General features: G+C 41.4%; 2 protein-coding genes across 2 annotated transcripts; one reads left to right on the forward strand and one right to left on the reverse strand.

Annotated features, from left to right (window-relative positions):
• The first annotated feature begins 64 nt into the window (after positions 1–64).
• LOC146987104 (interferon-induced GTP-binding protein Mx-like) lies at positions 65–8639 on the forward strand. Its single transcript, XM_085776112.1, has 12 exons — positions 65–392; positions 2073–2210; positions 2341–2495; positions 5822–5960; positions 6044–6242; positions 6323–6401; positions 6502–6624; positions 6792–6933; positions 7008–7166; positions 7726–7802; positions 7925–8176; positions 8279–8639. The coding sequence occupies exons 1-12, from the start codon at positions 206–208 to the stop codon at positions 8501–8503; spliced, it is 1875 nt and encodes a 624-aa protein (XP_085632238.1). The 5' UTR covers positions 65–205; the 3' UTR covers positions 8504–8639.
• Positions 8640–8938: 299 nt separating this feature from the next.
• On the reverse strand, positions 8939–11120 carry thoc7 (THO complex 7). The gene is made up of 8 exons (XM_085776114.1): positions 11046–11120; positions 10651–10771; positions 10378–10505; positions 10085–10171; positions 9635–9692; positions 9450–9516; positions 9269–9338; positions 8939–9107 (listed from the first exon to the last, which is right to left on the reverse strand). Exons 1-8 carry the CDS (start codon positions 11062–11064, stop codon positions 9049–9051), a joined length of 609 nt encoding a protein of 202 aa, XP_085632240.1. The 5' UTR covers positions 11065–11120; the 3' UTR covers positions 8939–9048.
• Positions 11121–11974: the final 854 nt, after the last annotated feature.

Genomic DNA, 11974 nt, shown 5'->3' on the forward strand with positions numbered 1-11974 from the left:
CAGCCCTTCCTCCAGTTCCTGTATCTCCTCTGATTGGTCCAGCCTCTGCAGAGTTTCCTTAGATCTCACCGCTCGGATGTTGCTCCATCGGTGAAAGGCGTCACTCTCAGCAGGTTTAGGTGCTGCTGTAGTTATCAGCCGGCTCACGGATAGTCAGTAGACTTTTCAGACTTTTCTAAACAGGAGTCAAGAAGAAGTCATCACCATGAACACTCTGAACCAACAATATGAGGAGAAAGTTCGTCCCTGCATCGACCTCATCGACTCTCTCCGCTCTCTGGGTGTAGAGAAGGACTTGGCTCTGCCTGCCATCGCCGTGATAGGAGACCAAAGCTCGGGGAAGAGCTCCGTGCTGGAGGCGCTGTCCGGGGTGGCTCTGCCGAGAGGAAGTGGTGAGCAACAAAGTGTAGCAGACAATTATTTACTTAAAATTATGTTTGCGCTGTTGTTGTACACAGTGTTGCATAATGTTATAGGTAATGCTTTACAATAGCCTACACAATATTTCCTGAGTTGCCGCCCAATATTTCACTCCCCCCTTACCAAACGCCCCAACTTCTGATAGCCCTGTATATGCTAGCCCAAAAAATATCAAGTTCATGGTAGTGCTGTTGGTTTTGTACATATACTACTCACAAAAAATAGGGAATGATTGGCTTTTGGATTAAATTTCAGAATGCACCTAAAATGCACTAATACCTTTACAGGTTAACTTACTTTAACCTTCTCTAAACTTTTGAATGCACAATCCAATTGATCAATGTTTCAGTAGCCTACTTATTGAATAACATGCTGTTCTCTAACAATGTGATTAACCACAAAAATCACAAGCAGATTTAGTCTGATTTAGTAGTTCAATTGTCACTGAACCACTAAATGTTCTGGTTCAATGACAATTTGTATGCAGTCCTCTTCTCTCTCTCTCTCCTCCCCAAGATGTTCAAATTTTGGCATCATGAGACAATCAAGACAGCACTTTGATCAAATTGATCAAGTTATTGAGACATTGAGATTTTTGTTGTGCTATAAGCCACCACTGTTGTTAGCTTTTGTTTGAGATAAAGAAATTACCATTGCATCCTTCTACTTAAAAGGCCTCATGATAGAATATCACTGTAGCATGCATGAACTTTTTATAGGGATATTCTTGTCAAATATCCCTAACTTTTTGTGAGTAGCCCTATACCCCAGGCAGTGAACAACATACAGTAGCTATAGACTGAGCCACACAGACTCTATATTGGGAACATATCAGTGCCTCAGTTCGCAGGGTGTCATCGCGATAACGCAGCAGGTTGCCATGGAGACGTCCTTGATCGGGTCCCAGACAGAGTCAACAATCAACAGGTGTCCGTGAAGAAGGGAGGGAGGAATAGGAATACAGAGCGTCTCACTGCAGCGATCTCCTGGGGGAGTTGTCCAGGTGCTGCGGAGCTGGAGGGCCGGAATGCAGATTAGATTATGATTGTTTGGGTTAGGGCGTGTTTTGGGTTAGTTTGTCCATTCTGGTCTTCAAATCGATCCATTCGCCTTTGCAAAGCCAAAAGCTTCTCCAAGATATATCCCAAGTTGTGATTAATGTCCACAGTCTGAGTGCTAACAGCTCTGCTCACTCCATCAATTATGTTGGGCAGCTTCATGGGGCTTTAGACTGCTGTCACCGTCTTCTGAATTTTCCGATACACCAGGGCAATGCCTAATAATCCAATCAGCAGATAGCCTGTTATCATGATTCCACATATATGTAGAGATCTTTGATGTCCTCAACGGAAAGAATCGTGTAACCAGCGGTGAACTTTTCGTCAGGGCAGAGCTTCTCATCGAGAAAATTCTGTCAATTGCGTTGAGAGACCAGTTGACCAATTCCATGATTTTAGATTTAGAGAGCAATGCCGAGAGAGGCTCCCAAAGTTTGAGACAAGACAGGATGAGACGTGAGAAGCAAAGCAGGGAAGATAAGGGAGAGGGGAGAGAGGGTAGTGTTGTAACTGAGACAGTTCTTGTGTTATCTGTTCAATTTCACATGAACCTTTTTTTTTGACTCCCTTGTCATTCTCTCATCTGTAATTCAGGCATTGTGACAAGATGTCCTCTTGAACTGAAGATGAAGAGAAAGAAGGAAGGAGAGGAGTGGTATGGGAAGATAAGCTACCAGAACCACGAGGAGGAGATCGATGACCCTGCAGATGTGGAGAAAAAGATCAGACAAGGTAACTTGTTGTTCTTAACTGTCACCAATGCAAGCCAAGCATTGAAGGAAAACATAAAGATTCAATGTTCCAGTTATCCACCCTGTCCTCTGTTATCTTCATACTCCATGTCTTCTCTCTCTCTCTCCAGCTCAGGATAAAATGGCCGGAGTCGGTGTGGGGATCAGCGATGACCTGATCAGTCTGGTGATCGCCTCTCCTGATGTTCCAGACCTGACTCTCATTGACCTGCCCGGCATCGCCAGGGTGGCTGTAAAGGGACAACCAGAAAACATTGGAGACCAGGTGTGTTACTTCAACACACAGGGTAAAAGATATTGGCAGCTCTTGAACAGATTGCGAGGAATCTGCATGGTGCAAACAGTCACTGTCCTCACAGGTTGAATCCTGATGACTTAAGATAATAACAATAACAAACATGCTTCAGAAAGGTATGCTGGCTCAGTGTCACCATTAATAATGCACAACTCAGACCTGGAGGCAAACAGGTTCAGTAATCAGGTCAGGCAAACAGATCCAAGCATTACTGAACAAAAGAAAAGTACAACATGTTAGGAATGGGTCAGTCACAGGAGCAGGAACCAAATTATGGCAGGAAGTGTGAAGCTGAAATGTGAGGAAAATCCAGGAAGTGATGAATAATTATAAAGATAACAGAGAACATAACCTAAGCTGAAGATGCAACACTAGAAGGATAGATCACTCACATGATTTCTCATTGACTTTCATTAAAGGTACCATATGTAAGAATGTGGCCAAAAACAGTTACTGCAGTCAAATTCGAAACACAGCGATCTCGTTTTTTCTCCCAGCTGTAGCGGCAGCTCAGTGGACCAGACCGGAGGCTGAAATGCCACTGACGCCGCCGTGACTGGGAGAGAGGGCTAGGTGGCGCAACATGCCAACACGTAAATTCAAAACATAAACATGATTTGCAGTCTGCAAAAAAAGATTTTTAATGCGAATACTCTGGCTGTACTATTGTTGTTGGTGAGTTCATCATGTTATATGAACATTATTCCTGAGTCTCTGTGACATATTAGGAGGATTTTACGGCCAGTTGCTTTAGATTTCTTACATACTGTACCTTTAATTACACGATTTTAACTGACAACAGTGATCTGACAGCGTAAAACACAATGTGTCACAATGTTCAACAATCGCTGCTCATGTGGTTGACCGGTCAGCCGTTTTTTAAAACTTTTTGTGTAATCTGTCTATATGGACATTTACGGAGTCACACTTCTCCTCCTTTGGCTTTTCTGGGTATCGGTGTCGGCGCACGGAAACAACCTGCCTAACGGCCCGCGGATCACCTACTCCAGAGATTTCCTGATGCAGCTCCGACTTCAGACGCACCTCACAGTCAGCACTGACACTTTCCCCAAGGAAATACTTCGCAACAAGTCTCCCGGACAGATCAGCTCAGCTCAAAAGACCAAGGTAACCAGATGGGGAAAGAAAAAAGGCAGTGTTAGAGCCAGACTGAAACGAGAGACATGTAAACAACGCGCGCTCCCCTCCATCATCCTCGCTAATGTGCGCTCTCTCCAAGGAAAATTAGACAAACTACAGGCAAGCGTGAACCACATGCATGAATACAGGACGGCCAGCATCCTGGCATTCACTGAAACATGGCTAAATAAGAACGATTGTGATGCCTCTCTCTGCATGTGGACGGCTTTGCCCCTCCGATACGACTCGACCGGGAGAGGGAGACGACAGGTAAACAACATGGTAGCGGTGTCTGTGTATATGTTAACATACGCTGGTGCTCCACAGTCGTCGTGAGGGAGAAGCTGTGTTCCCCTGACATAGAACTTTTAGCCATCTCCCTCCGCCCCTTCTATCTCCCAAGAGAATTCCCTCAAGTATTCTTTATTCTGGTTTACATTCACCCCAGAGCCAACGCTGCAATAGCTACAGAACACATCATCACTACTCTAAATAGATTTGAGCAGTTATCACCGGATGCTCCCAAATTTATTCTTGAAGATTTCAACCACTGTTCTCCAGACAAGTCACTTAAAAACTTCCACCAGTACATCACATGTGCAACCCGACTGGGAAAGACACTGGATAAATGTTATGGTTCTGTGCCAGACGCATACAGGTCTATCCCCCTTCCCCCCCTTGGTTCTGCTGACCATCATACCATCTTGCTGGCTCCAGCATACACACCAGTCATCAAGAGGATGAAGAAGATAATAAAACACATAAAGGATTGGACACCAGACAGTATCCAAACACTTCAAGGATGCTTTGAATCCACAGACTGGGTAGCAGGTAGATACCGTTAGGGGAACCTTCACGCAGCATGGCGCAGTATTAAAAACATGGCTACAGTGAACACTACTCCCATCAGCCACAGATCCACCACTATTCATGGAAGTAGTCCTGCATCTCTCCCTAACGACCTGAACTCCTTCTATACCAGATTCGAGACAGACAACACCACCCAGCTTCAGGAGATACGATCAGCACTCATCCCTGGAAATCCATCATTCACCTTCAGCACAGAGGCTGTGGTGAGATCCCTCAGGAGGACCAAAGAGAGCTGTTCACCTGGCCCAGACAACATCAATGGCCGAGTCCTAAGGCAGTGTGCTTATCAGCTGGGGGGAGTGTTTAGGACGCTATTTCAGCGTTCTTCGGACAGCTGTATAGTCCCCCAACTGTGGAAATACTCCACAGTGATCCCTAAACCCAAAAAAAGCACCACCATGGCTCTAAACGATCTCAGGCCTGTGGCTCTCACCTCCCTGGAAATGAAAGCCATGGAGAGAGAGTCATTAAACAACAACTGACATTGCAATGGATCCACTACAGTTTGCATATCGTGCAGGAAGAGGCGTTGACGATGCAAAATGATTACCTCCATTCATGGTGAGCCCGTGGAACTAGTTGAGGAGTACAAATATCTGGGAACTATCTTCGACAGCCAACTGAAATTCTCCTCTAATACAGAGGAGATCCTTAGGAAAAGCCAGATGTGAGTTCTCCTTTGGAGTGAGCAGGAACATTCTGTTGACTTTTTACCAGTCTTTCATTGAGAGCATCATGACATTCTCATTTACATGCTGGTTTCATTTAATCAGCCTTCAGAACAGAAACCTCCTGCAAAGATCCCTGACTATCTGCTCTAAGATTATTGGACATCCAGTTCGAACCTTGACATCAGTCTACGAGCAGCAGACATGCAGACTAGCGAGGCGGATCTTAGGCGATCCCTCACATGTACTCCACCCAGCGTTTGTTTGGCTCCCCTCTGGACGGAGGCTCCGCTGCCCCATTTGCAAGACTAAGAGGACGAGGACAATCTTCATCCCCAGGGCTGTCAGCCTCCTCAACTCTGAAATCTGAACTCATGAACACACATAAGCACACACACATAACCACATCCCTCACCCCTTCTCCACTTCAATCAACGTATACTGTATGTCTAGAGACTATTTATTAATTTATTTTATATTTATCTTCTTTGTTTTTGTTTTTAACTTAAGCATGCTGCTCTACCTGCTGCTTTGAAAAAGTTTTTGATTGATTGAGTGATTGATTGATTGATTGATTGATTGATTGATTGATTGATTGATGTGATTTAATCCTCTCAGATAAAGAGACTGATCCAGAAGTTCATCACCAAACAAGAGACCATCAGTCTGGTGGTTGTTCCATGCAACGTGGACATAGCAACCACAGAGGCCTTGAAGATGGCACAGCAGGTGGATCCTGACGGAGAGAGGACCTTGGGTAAATGAATAGAGTTAAATTGTAGAACAGGTCCAATCAGTTTGTAATAGTTCTAAGAGCTTTTCTCTCTCTCTCTTTCTCAGGTATCCTAACTAAGCCTGATTTGGTGGACAAAGGCACAGAGGAGACAGTTGTGGACATTGTCCACAATGAGGTCATCCACCTGAAGAAGGGCTACATGATCGTCAAGTGTAGGGGTCAGAAGGAGATCACAGAGAAGGTGTCTCTAACTGAAGCAACAGAGAGAGAGAAAGCCTTCTTTATGGATCATATGCATTTCCTGTAAGTTAATTGTCTTGGTTACAAAATATGTGGTGTTTGACAGGTTGTGTAGCATGTCATGCTTTTTATTCTTGCCGTAGCACTCTCTACAATGACGGCCATGCCACGGTTCCCAAACTGGCTGAGAAACTGACGCTTGAGCTGGTGCATCACATAGAAGTGAGTTGCTATTATTGCATCGCCTCAACAATTTACCGTGAAAAATAATGATTAGTCTCCTTTGTTATCAAAGGTTTGACCCCTGCTCTGTGACTTTCAGAAATCTCTGCCTCGACTGGAAGAGCAGATTGAGGAGAAACTTGCACAGACTCAGACAGAGCTGGAGAGATACGGCACCGGGCCACCGTCTGATGCAACAGAGAGACTCGTCTTCCTCATTGATGTGAGCTCCCACACAACATAAGACTTACCTGGCAGCAAATGCTCACCATCCTCAGCATTCGCTCATCTTTAAAGCAGATATCACTGATATCTGCTTTAAATGTTTGTTGGATAAATGATAAACAACTTTTTAACAGCTGTTTCTCCTGTCTCACACATGTGTTCCAGAAAGTGACAGCGTTCACTCAGGATGCCATCAGTCTGTCTGCAGGAGAGGAGCTCAAGTGTGGAGAAAAACTTAATGTCTTCTCTATGCTCAGAAGAGAGTTTGGGAAGTGGATTTCCCACCTTGACCTCTCAGGAGAAAACTGTGAGTGTTTCAGTTTGATCTGCTATTAAGCTGTCCATCTGTTGAGTCCTGAAATACATGTTTGTGTGTCACAGTTAATAAAAGAATTGAAAGAGAGGTGGAGAACTACGAAGACAGGTACCGTGGGAGAGAACTGCCAGGTTTCATCAGCTACAAGACCTTTGAGGTCATGATCAAGGAGCAGATCAAACAACTGGAAGAACCAGCTGTCAAGAAACTCAAGGATATTGGAGGTATTATATGACTGTAGTAGCCGATTGTCAAACAAATAAAAGTTTCAAATCAAAGTTCAAATTATACGAATCAAAGGGCCACTGTTGCACCGGATGGGAAAAACATAATGTCCAAACAAATGTCCAGTTTCAACAAAAAAACGTAGTTTATTTAACCAAAAAGCGAGTAATAAAGAACAAAGAAAATTGCCTGTGCCTCTCCCGCCCACCCAGGTGCATGCTGGTCCCTTACCGACAGCCTACCCATATAACTTCAGGTGCCCTCCGTACCGTGCCCCAAATGAAACAAAACACAAATAATAAACAAGAAACACCTAAAGTAAACAAATAATAAACTAGAATACTAAGGTATGAAATTTATTTGATTTCATAATGAAATCAAATAAATTGATTAAGAATAACCAAAACTAAATACTAAACTAAACAGCACTAATACTACAAATAAATAAATAGCTCCAACAATGACTATGTGACAGATTTACTGTTTTTCTTTATTGCTCAATTCTGAAGGGAAGTGAAAATCAAATGTTGCATTTTGTTGCATTTCCATTTTCTCCAGATGCTGTCAGGAAAGTGTTCATACAGCTGGCCAGTGGTAGCTTCACAGGATTTCCTAACCTCATGAAAACAGCAAAGGTCTTCTTCAAATCAGATTTTGATTTTCTTACAATTTGTACATCACTGTTTTGGCAGCCAAAATTTAATTTAATTGCATAATTTTTGGTAGTGTTCTGACTGACTAGAATCTCACTCTCCAGGCAAAGATTGAAGCCATAAAGCAAGAAAAAGAGGTCTCTGCTGAAACCATGCTGAGAACTCAGTTCAAGATGGAGATGATCGTTTACTCTCAGGACAGAACCTACAGCAGCAGTTTGACTGACAGAAAGAAAGAGGAGGATGAGGAGGATGAGGAAGAAGAGGAAGACGAAGAGGAAAGGAGTCTTCTGTACAGCGGGGATAATTACGCAACACTTCAGGAGCTGATGTTGCACCTCAAATCATATTACAGTGTAAGTTTCATGACCAAAAACAAAAACAGTAGACACAGAGGCAAAAACGTTTTAGACAGAGGGTCTGTGTATTTTCTCAGTAACTGATCTTTCCTCCCTCAGATTGCCAACCAGCGTCTGGCTGACCAGATCCCACTGGTGATCCGCTTCCAGATGTTGCAGGAGTCTGCTGTCCAGCTGCAGAGGGAAATGCTGCAGATGCTTCAGGAGAAGGAGAACGTAGACTTCTTGCTGAAGGAGGATATGAACATGGGCAACAAAAGAGCTGCTTTGCAGAGTCGCCTCAATCGCCTCATGAAGGCCCGTGCATATCTGGTTGAGTTCTAGAGGCTGAGGCCCTAAAAATATGGTTCTGATGTGTTTGTGTCAAAGGTTACACAGTTGTAGTTGGATTGTACCGTTTACTTAAATGACCTAGCTGAGACCAGGTTCTGTGAATACAGCAAAATATAAGTTCTTTTCTGTGCTCTGCCTTGAGTTTTGATAAAACGTTGCACTTTAGCTCCCCCTTGTGGCTTTAGATTGGTAATTGGGAATAAATTCCTTAAAGTCATCAATTAGCAAATGTGGTCAATCACCTTCAGCAATGGAAAGTCTGCATTAGATGTAAATACAAATTTGATTTAGTCCCAACTTCGAAAAAGAAATAGTTGAGAGCACATCCTTGAAACTAATATTAATCATTCCGAATTAACTATTTGAGTTATATGCACAAATATACAATGTATTAATCGTTTTGATAAATAAACTGAACAATACAGATGGGAACAAGTCAACTTTATTCAAAAATACATACAAAAACAATTCTTAGACGTAAACAAATCATTTAAAAGCAGTCAACTTCATTTCTGCAAGTCAGGATCTCTCCATTTTCATTCTCCATTCTCAGCAGGGCTTTCCTGACTGTCGTCATTGTCCGACTTCTCGTCATCTGGGAAATATGAAAATGATTTGCATTGAAATTAACATTTAAACACTTTCTGGTTAGTTGTACAGTGCAAAATGTATTGACAAACATTACATGGGGAAATAGAAAAGCCCAAATGCTGTGAACATGGCGCCCAATATAGGTTGCCCTTTACTTTTACTCACTTTCAAGCGTCTGCTGCAGTTCCTGAATGGTACTAAGGAGGACATGGAATTGCTTCTTCCTTAACTCCAACTGAGTGGCAAAATAAGAGAGATAGAAACAACCAAAATAAAATATTGATTAAAAATGACTTAAGACAGTGTGGGTTAGGATAGAAGAGAGGCTGAGTGTGCTTGGTTTTACCTTTGCATCCACATTCTCCTTGATGTGAGACAGTTGCTGGAGTTCTTTGTCAAGCGCTTCCAACTGTCTGTGAATTATTATTCAAAGTAAAATCAGTCACATACACTGATTATCATGTCAAGCAAAACTGTTATGATAGAATAAGCAAAATGATTATATATTTGGAACAGAAGACATTGACTTACTTGAGTGTTTCGTGACGGTCTGGGTGTTGCTGGATAACCTTAGCTAAAGCGTCGTACTCTGAAAAGAAATAGAGTCAGTGTGTCAAATACTTAATAATTTTCGCGACCCACATTGCTAATAAATAGATAAGAAATAGAAGCTGTGACTTTTAATCGTTAGATCTTTTGATAACTCCCAAATGTGGCCTAAATAAAAATTCTAGAAGCTTATTCCCCATTCATTACTTAAAGTAAGGAATTATGAGCCATGTTTCACAAATTATGATAAAAAATATTGCATTCAAGATGGAATAATATACAAACCAATATTGTACTATCCTCAAGAACATTTGTTTTCTACGATTAATCTGTAATATTTTTACAAAATTGTGGGGTCCAATACGTATAAAAGTAGAAGGAAATCTCATAATAATAGTCTGAACCAGTCTACAGCCCTGAAGATGATCTTACCTTGGCGATTTTTTCGGATTCTCTTTGCTCTCTGGATTTCCTTTTTGCATTCGGCGATCTTCTCATGTGCTGACGTGATGTTTTGTTCTGCAAAGTGGACAGAAAGCTGGCAATGAAGTAAACTTGCAACACCCTTGAGACACAAATATATAGTCACTTCTAATTACTATGTATTGCAGAAAGTCGGGAACACATGAGCAAATAGGTTACATGCTATAATGCTCTGCTGAGTTATTATCAGCTTATTTACAGGAAGGGGATTGAGTGTCAAAACAATCCAGGTCATTTCCTACCTATGTTAGTGTAGATTTTCTCATAGTTTTCCATTTCCTTAAGATTCATGTCATACACCATCAACGTCTTCCCCATGGAGAACTCGCATTGAGCCAGTGTGCTCAACATCCTCTGGTACTGTGTGAAGCTGAACAGAATTAAAAGACAGCTTGTAATTTCAAGGTAAAACATAGCAGTTCTTCAACACAAATACAGTATATGCAATCATTCGGAGACATGGTCCAAGGCTGAGATCCGGAGGAACATTAGGGAAGCCCACTGACTTAACTTACCCTTCCTCGGGGCTTCCTGGCGTGTTGCACCATTTGGTGAAACTCTTTAGCAGCACGTTGATCCGGCGATCATCGCCAGCTCCGTCCCCGTCGATCAAAAGACGTTTACGAATAACTTCATCTAAGATAAGGCCGAAACACAAAATCACATACACACATAGCCCCCGTCAGACACAGCAGATGAATAAACAAGACACCAGCGCTAAGTGTTAGCTAGCTAGCATGGCTGTTGTTATTTCATGGTTTGAACCCATTCTTCTCCTTCTTTGTGTAAGATGAGCTTGTTTTTGTAAGCATAATGTGGTACATGCGTGTGCATAAAAACCCCCCAGCTCAAATTCCCCCCTGTAACTATTACAAGAGATTTAAAATCAATTCATTTAACGATAGCTTACCATCCGTAACAGCCCCCATGTCTGTATTCAGTTGTATTCAAAACTTTATTTATATACAGGAAGTGAACAAAGCAATGGCAACGGTGGTGATTGGTCGGAGGTTTTTTTTTTTCTTTTTAAGCTTTATTATTAAAGGAAGAATTTAGATTTAATAAATTTGAATGAATAAATAACGGAATAAGGCAAGAAAATGATAAGAAACAAACAAGACTATTTTACTTTATTCATGCAAAAATAGATAGCAATAATTTGCAAAATACATCAGTCTAAAATATGCATCTGTAACACATTTTGGGCTGAATTTACAATCTAAACTACTTATTATAGTTATTATCATCATTAGTTATATAAGAGCCATTCTCAGAATATCTAAAACTGAAGTTTTTACATTGTTAATTTAATATTTTTGTTTATTTGTCTGTTGTTTAAGGTGCTCCTGGAGCTGTTTTGCTACTATCCACTATCTACCGTATATATGTGTATATGTAGCATGCAGTACAGTGTAATGTTAAAAAAAAAAGTGTAGCTACAGATAAAAAGGTATGTGAACTCATCAAGGTATGTGAACTCTTCATCTCTTCATACTCAATCAAAAGACCATATAAAGTTGATGCCATGGGAAAATTAACTATATTTCAATGAGTTATTACGTCTTCCCCATATATAATTTTACAATTAACACCTAAATTAGAAATAGTATTCTGTTATTGTTTGACTCTGTTGCTCTCTGAGTAAAACAATGGATTTCAAGTGTCTCATCTCGAAAACATCCTGAAAAAATGAGATGGATATAATTATCTAATTTTTCCTTATTTTTATTTATAATGTATCTGTGAAATCTTGACAAATGCACAAAAAACATCCTTATAGTTCATATCAGAGTCGCACATTTAGTACAGTAGCCTATTTTGTGGCACCCATTTGTTTGT

The sequence above is a fragment of the Trachurus japonicus genome, chromosome 5 (genome assembly GCF_045865225.1).
Source record: "Trachurus japonicus isolate A0001 chromosome 5, Traja_1.0".
NCBI classification, from domain to species: Eukaryota; Metazoa; Chordata; class Actinopteri; order Carangiformes; family Carangidae; genus Trachurus; species Trachurus japonicus.

What these genes read in the sequence shown, in the direction of transcription:
- LOC146987104 (XM_085776112.1), top strand. Translation starts at nt 206, where the DNA reads ATGAACACTCTGAACCAACAATATGAGGAGAAAGTTCGTCCCTGCATC. An exon ending in CAGAAAACATTGGAGACCAG is followed by an intron (nt 2,496 to 5,821) that starts GTGTGTTACTTC and finishes TAATCCTCTCAG; the next exon opens with ATAAAGAGACTGATCCAGAA. An exon ending in ACCTCATGAAAACAGCAAAG is followed by an intron (nt 7,803 to 7,924) that starts GTCTTCTTCAAA and finishes CTCACTCTCCAG; the next exon opens with GCAAAGATTGAAGCCATAAA.
- thoc7 (XM_085776114.1), bottom strand. An exon ending in CCAGGAAGCCCCGAGGAAGG is followed by an intron (nt 10,506 to 10,650) that starts GTAAGTTAAGTC and finishes AATTCTGTTCAG; the next exon opens with CTTCACACAGTACCAGAGGA. An exon ending in AATCCGAAAAAATCGCCAAG is followed by an intron (nt 9,693 to 10,084) that starts GTAAGATCATCT and finishes ATTTCTTTTCAG; the next exon opens with AGTACGACGCTTTAGCTAAG.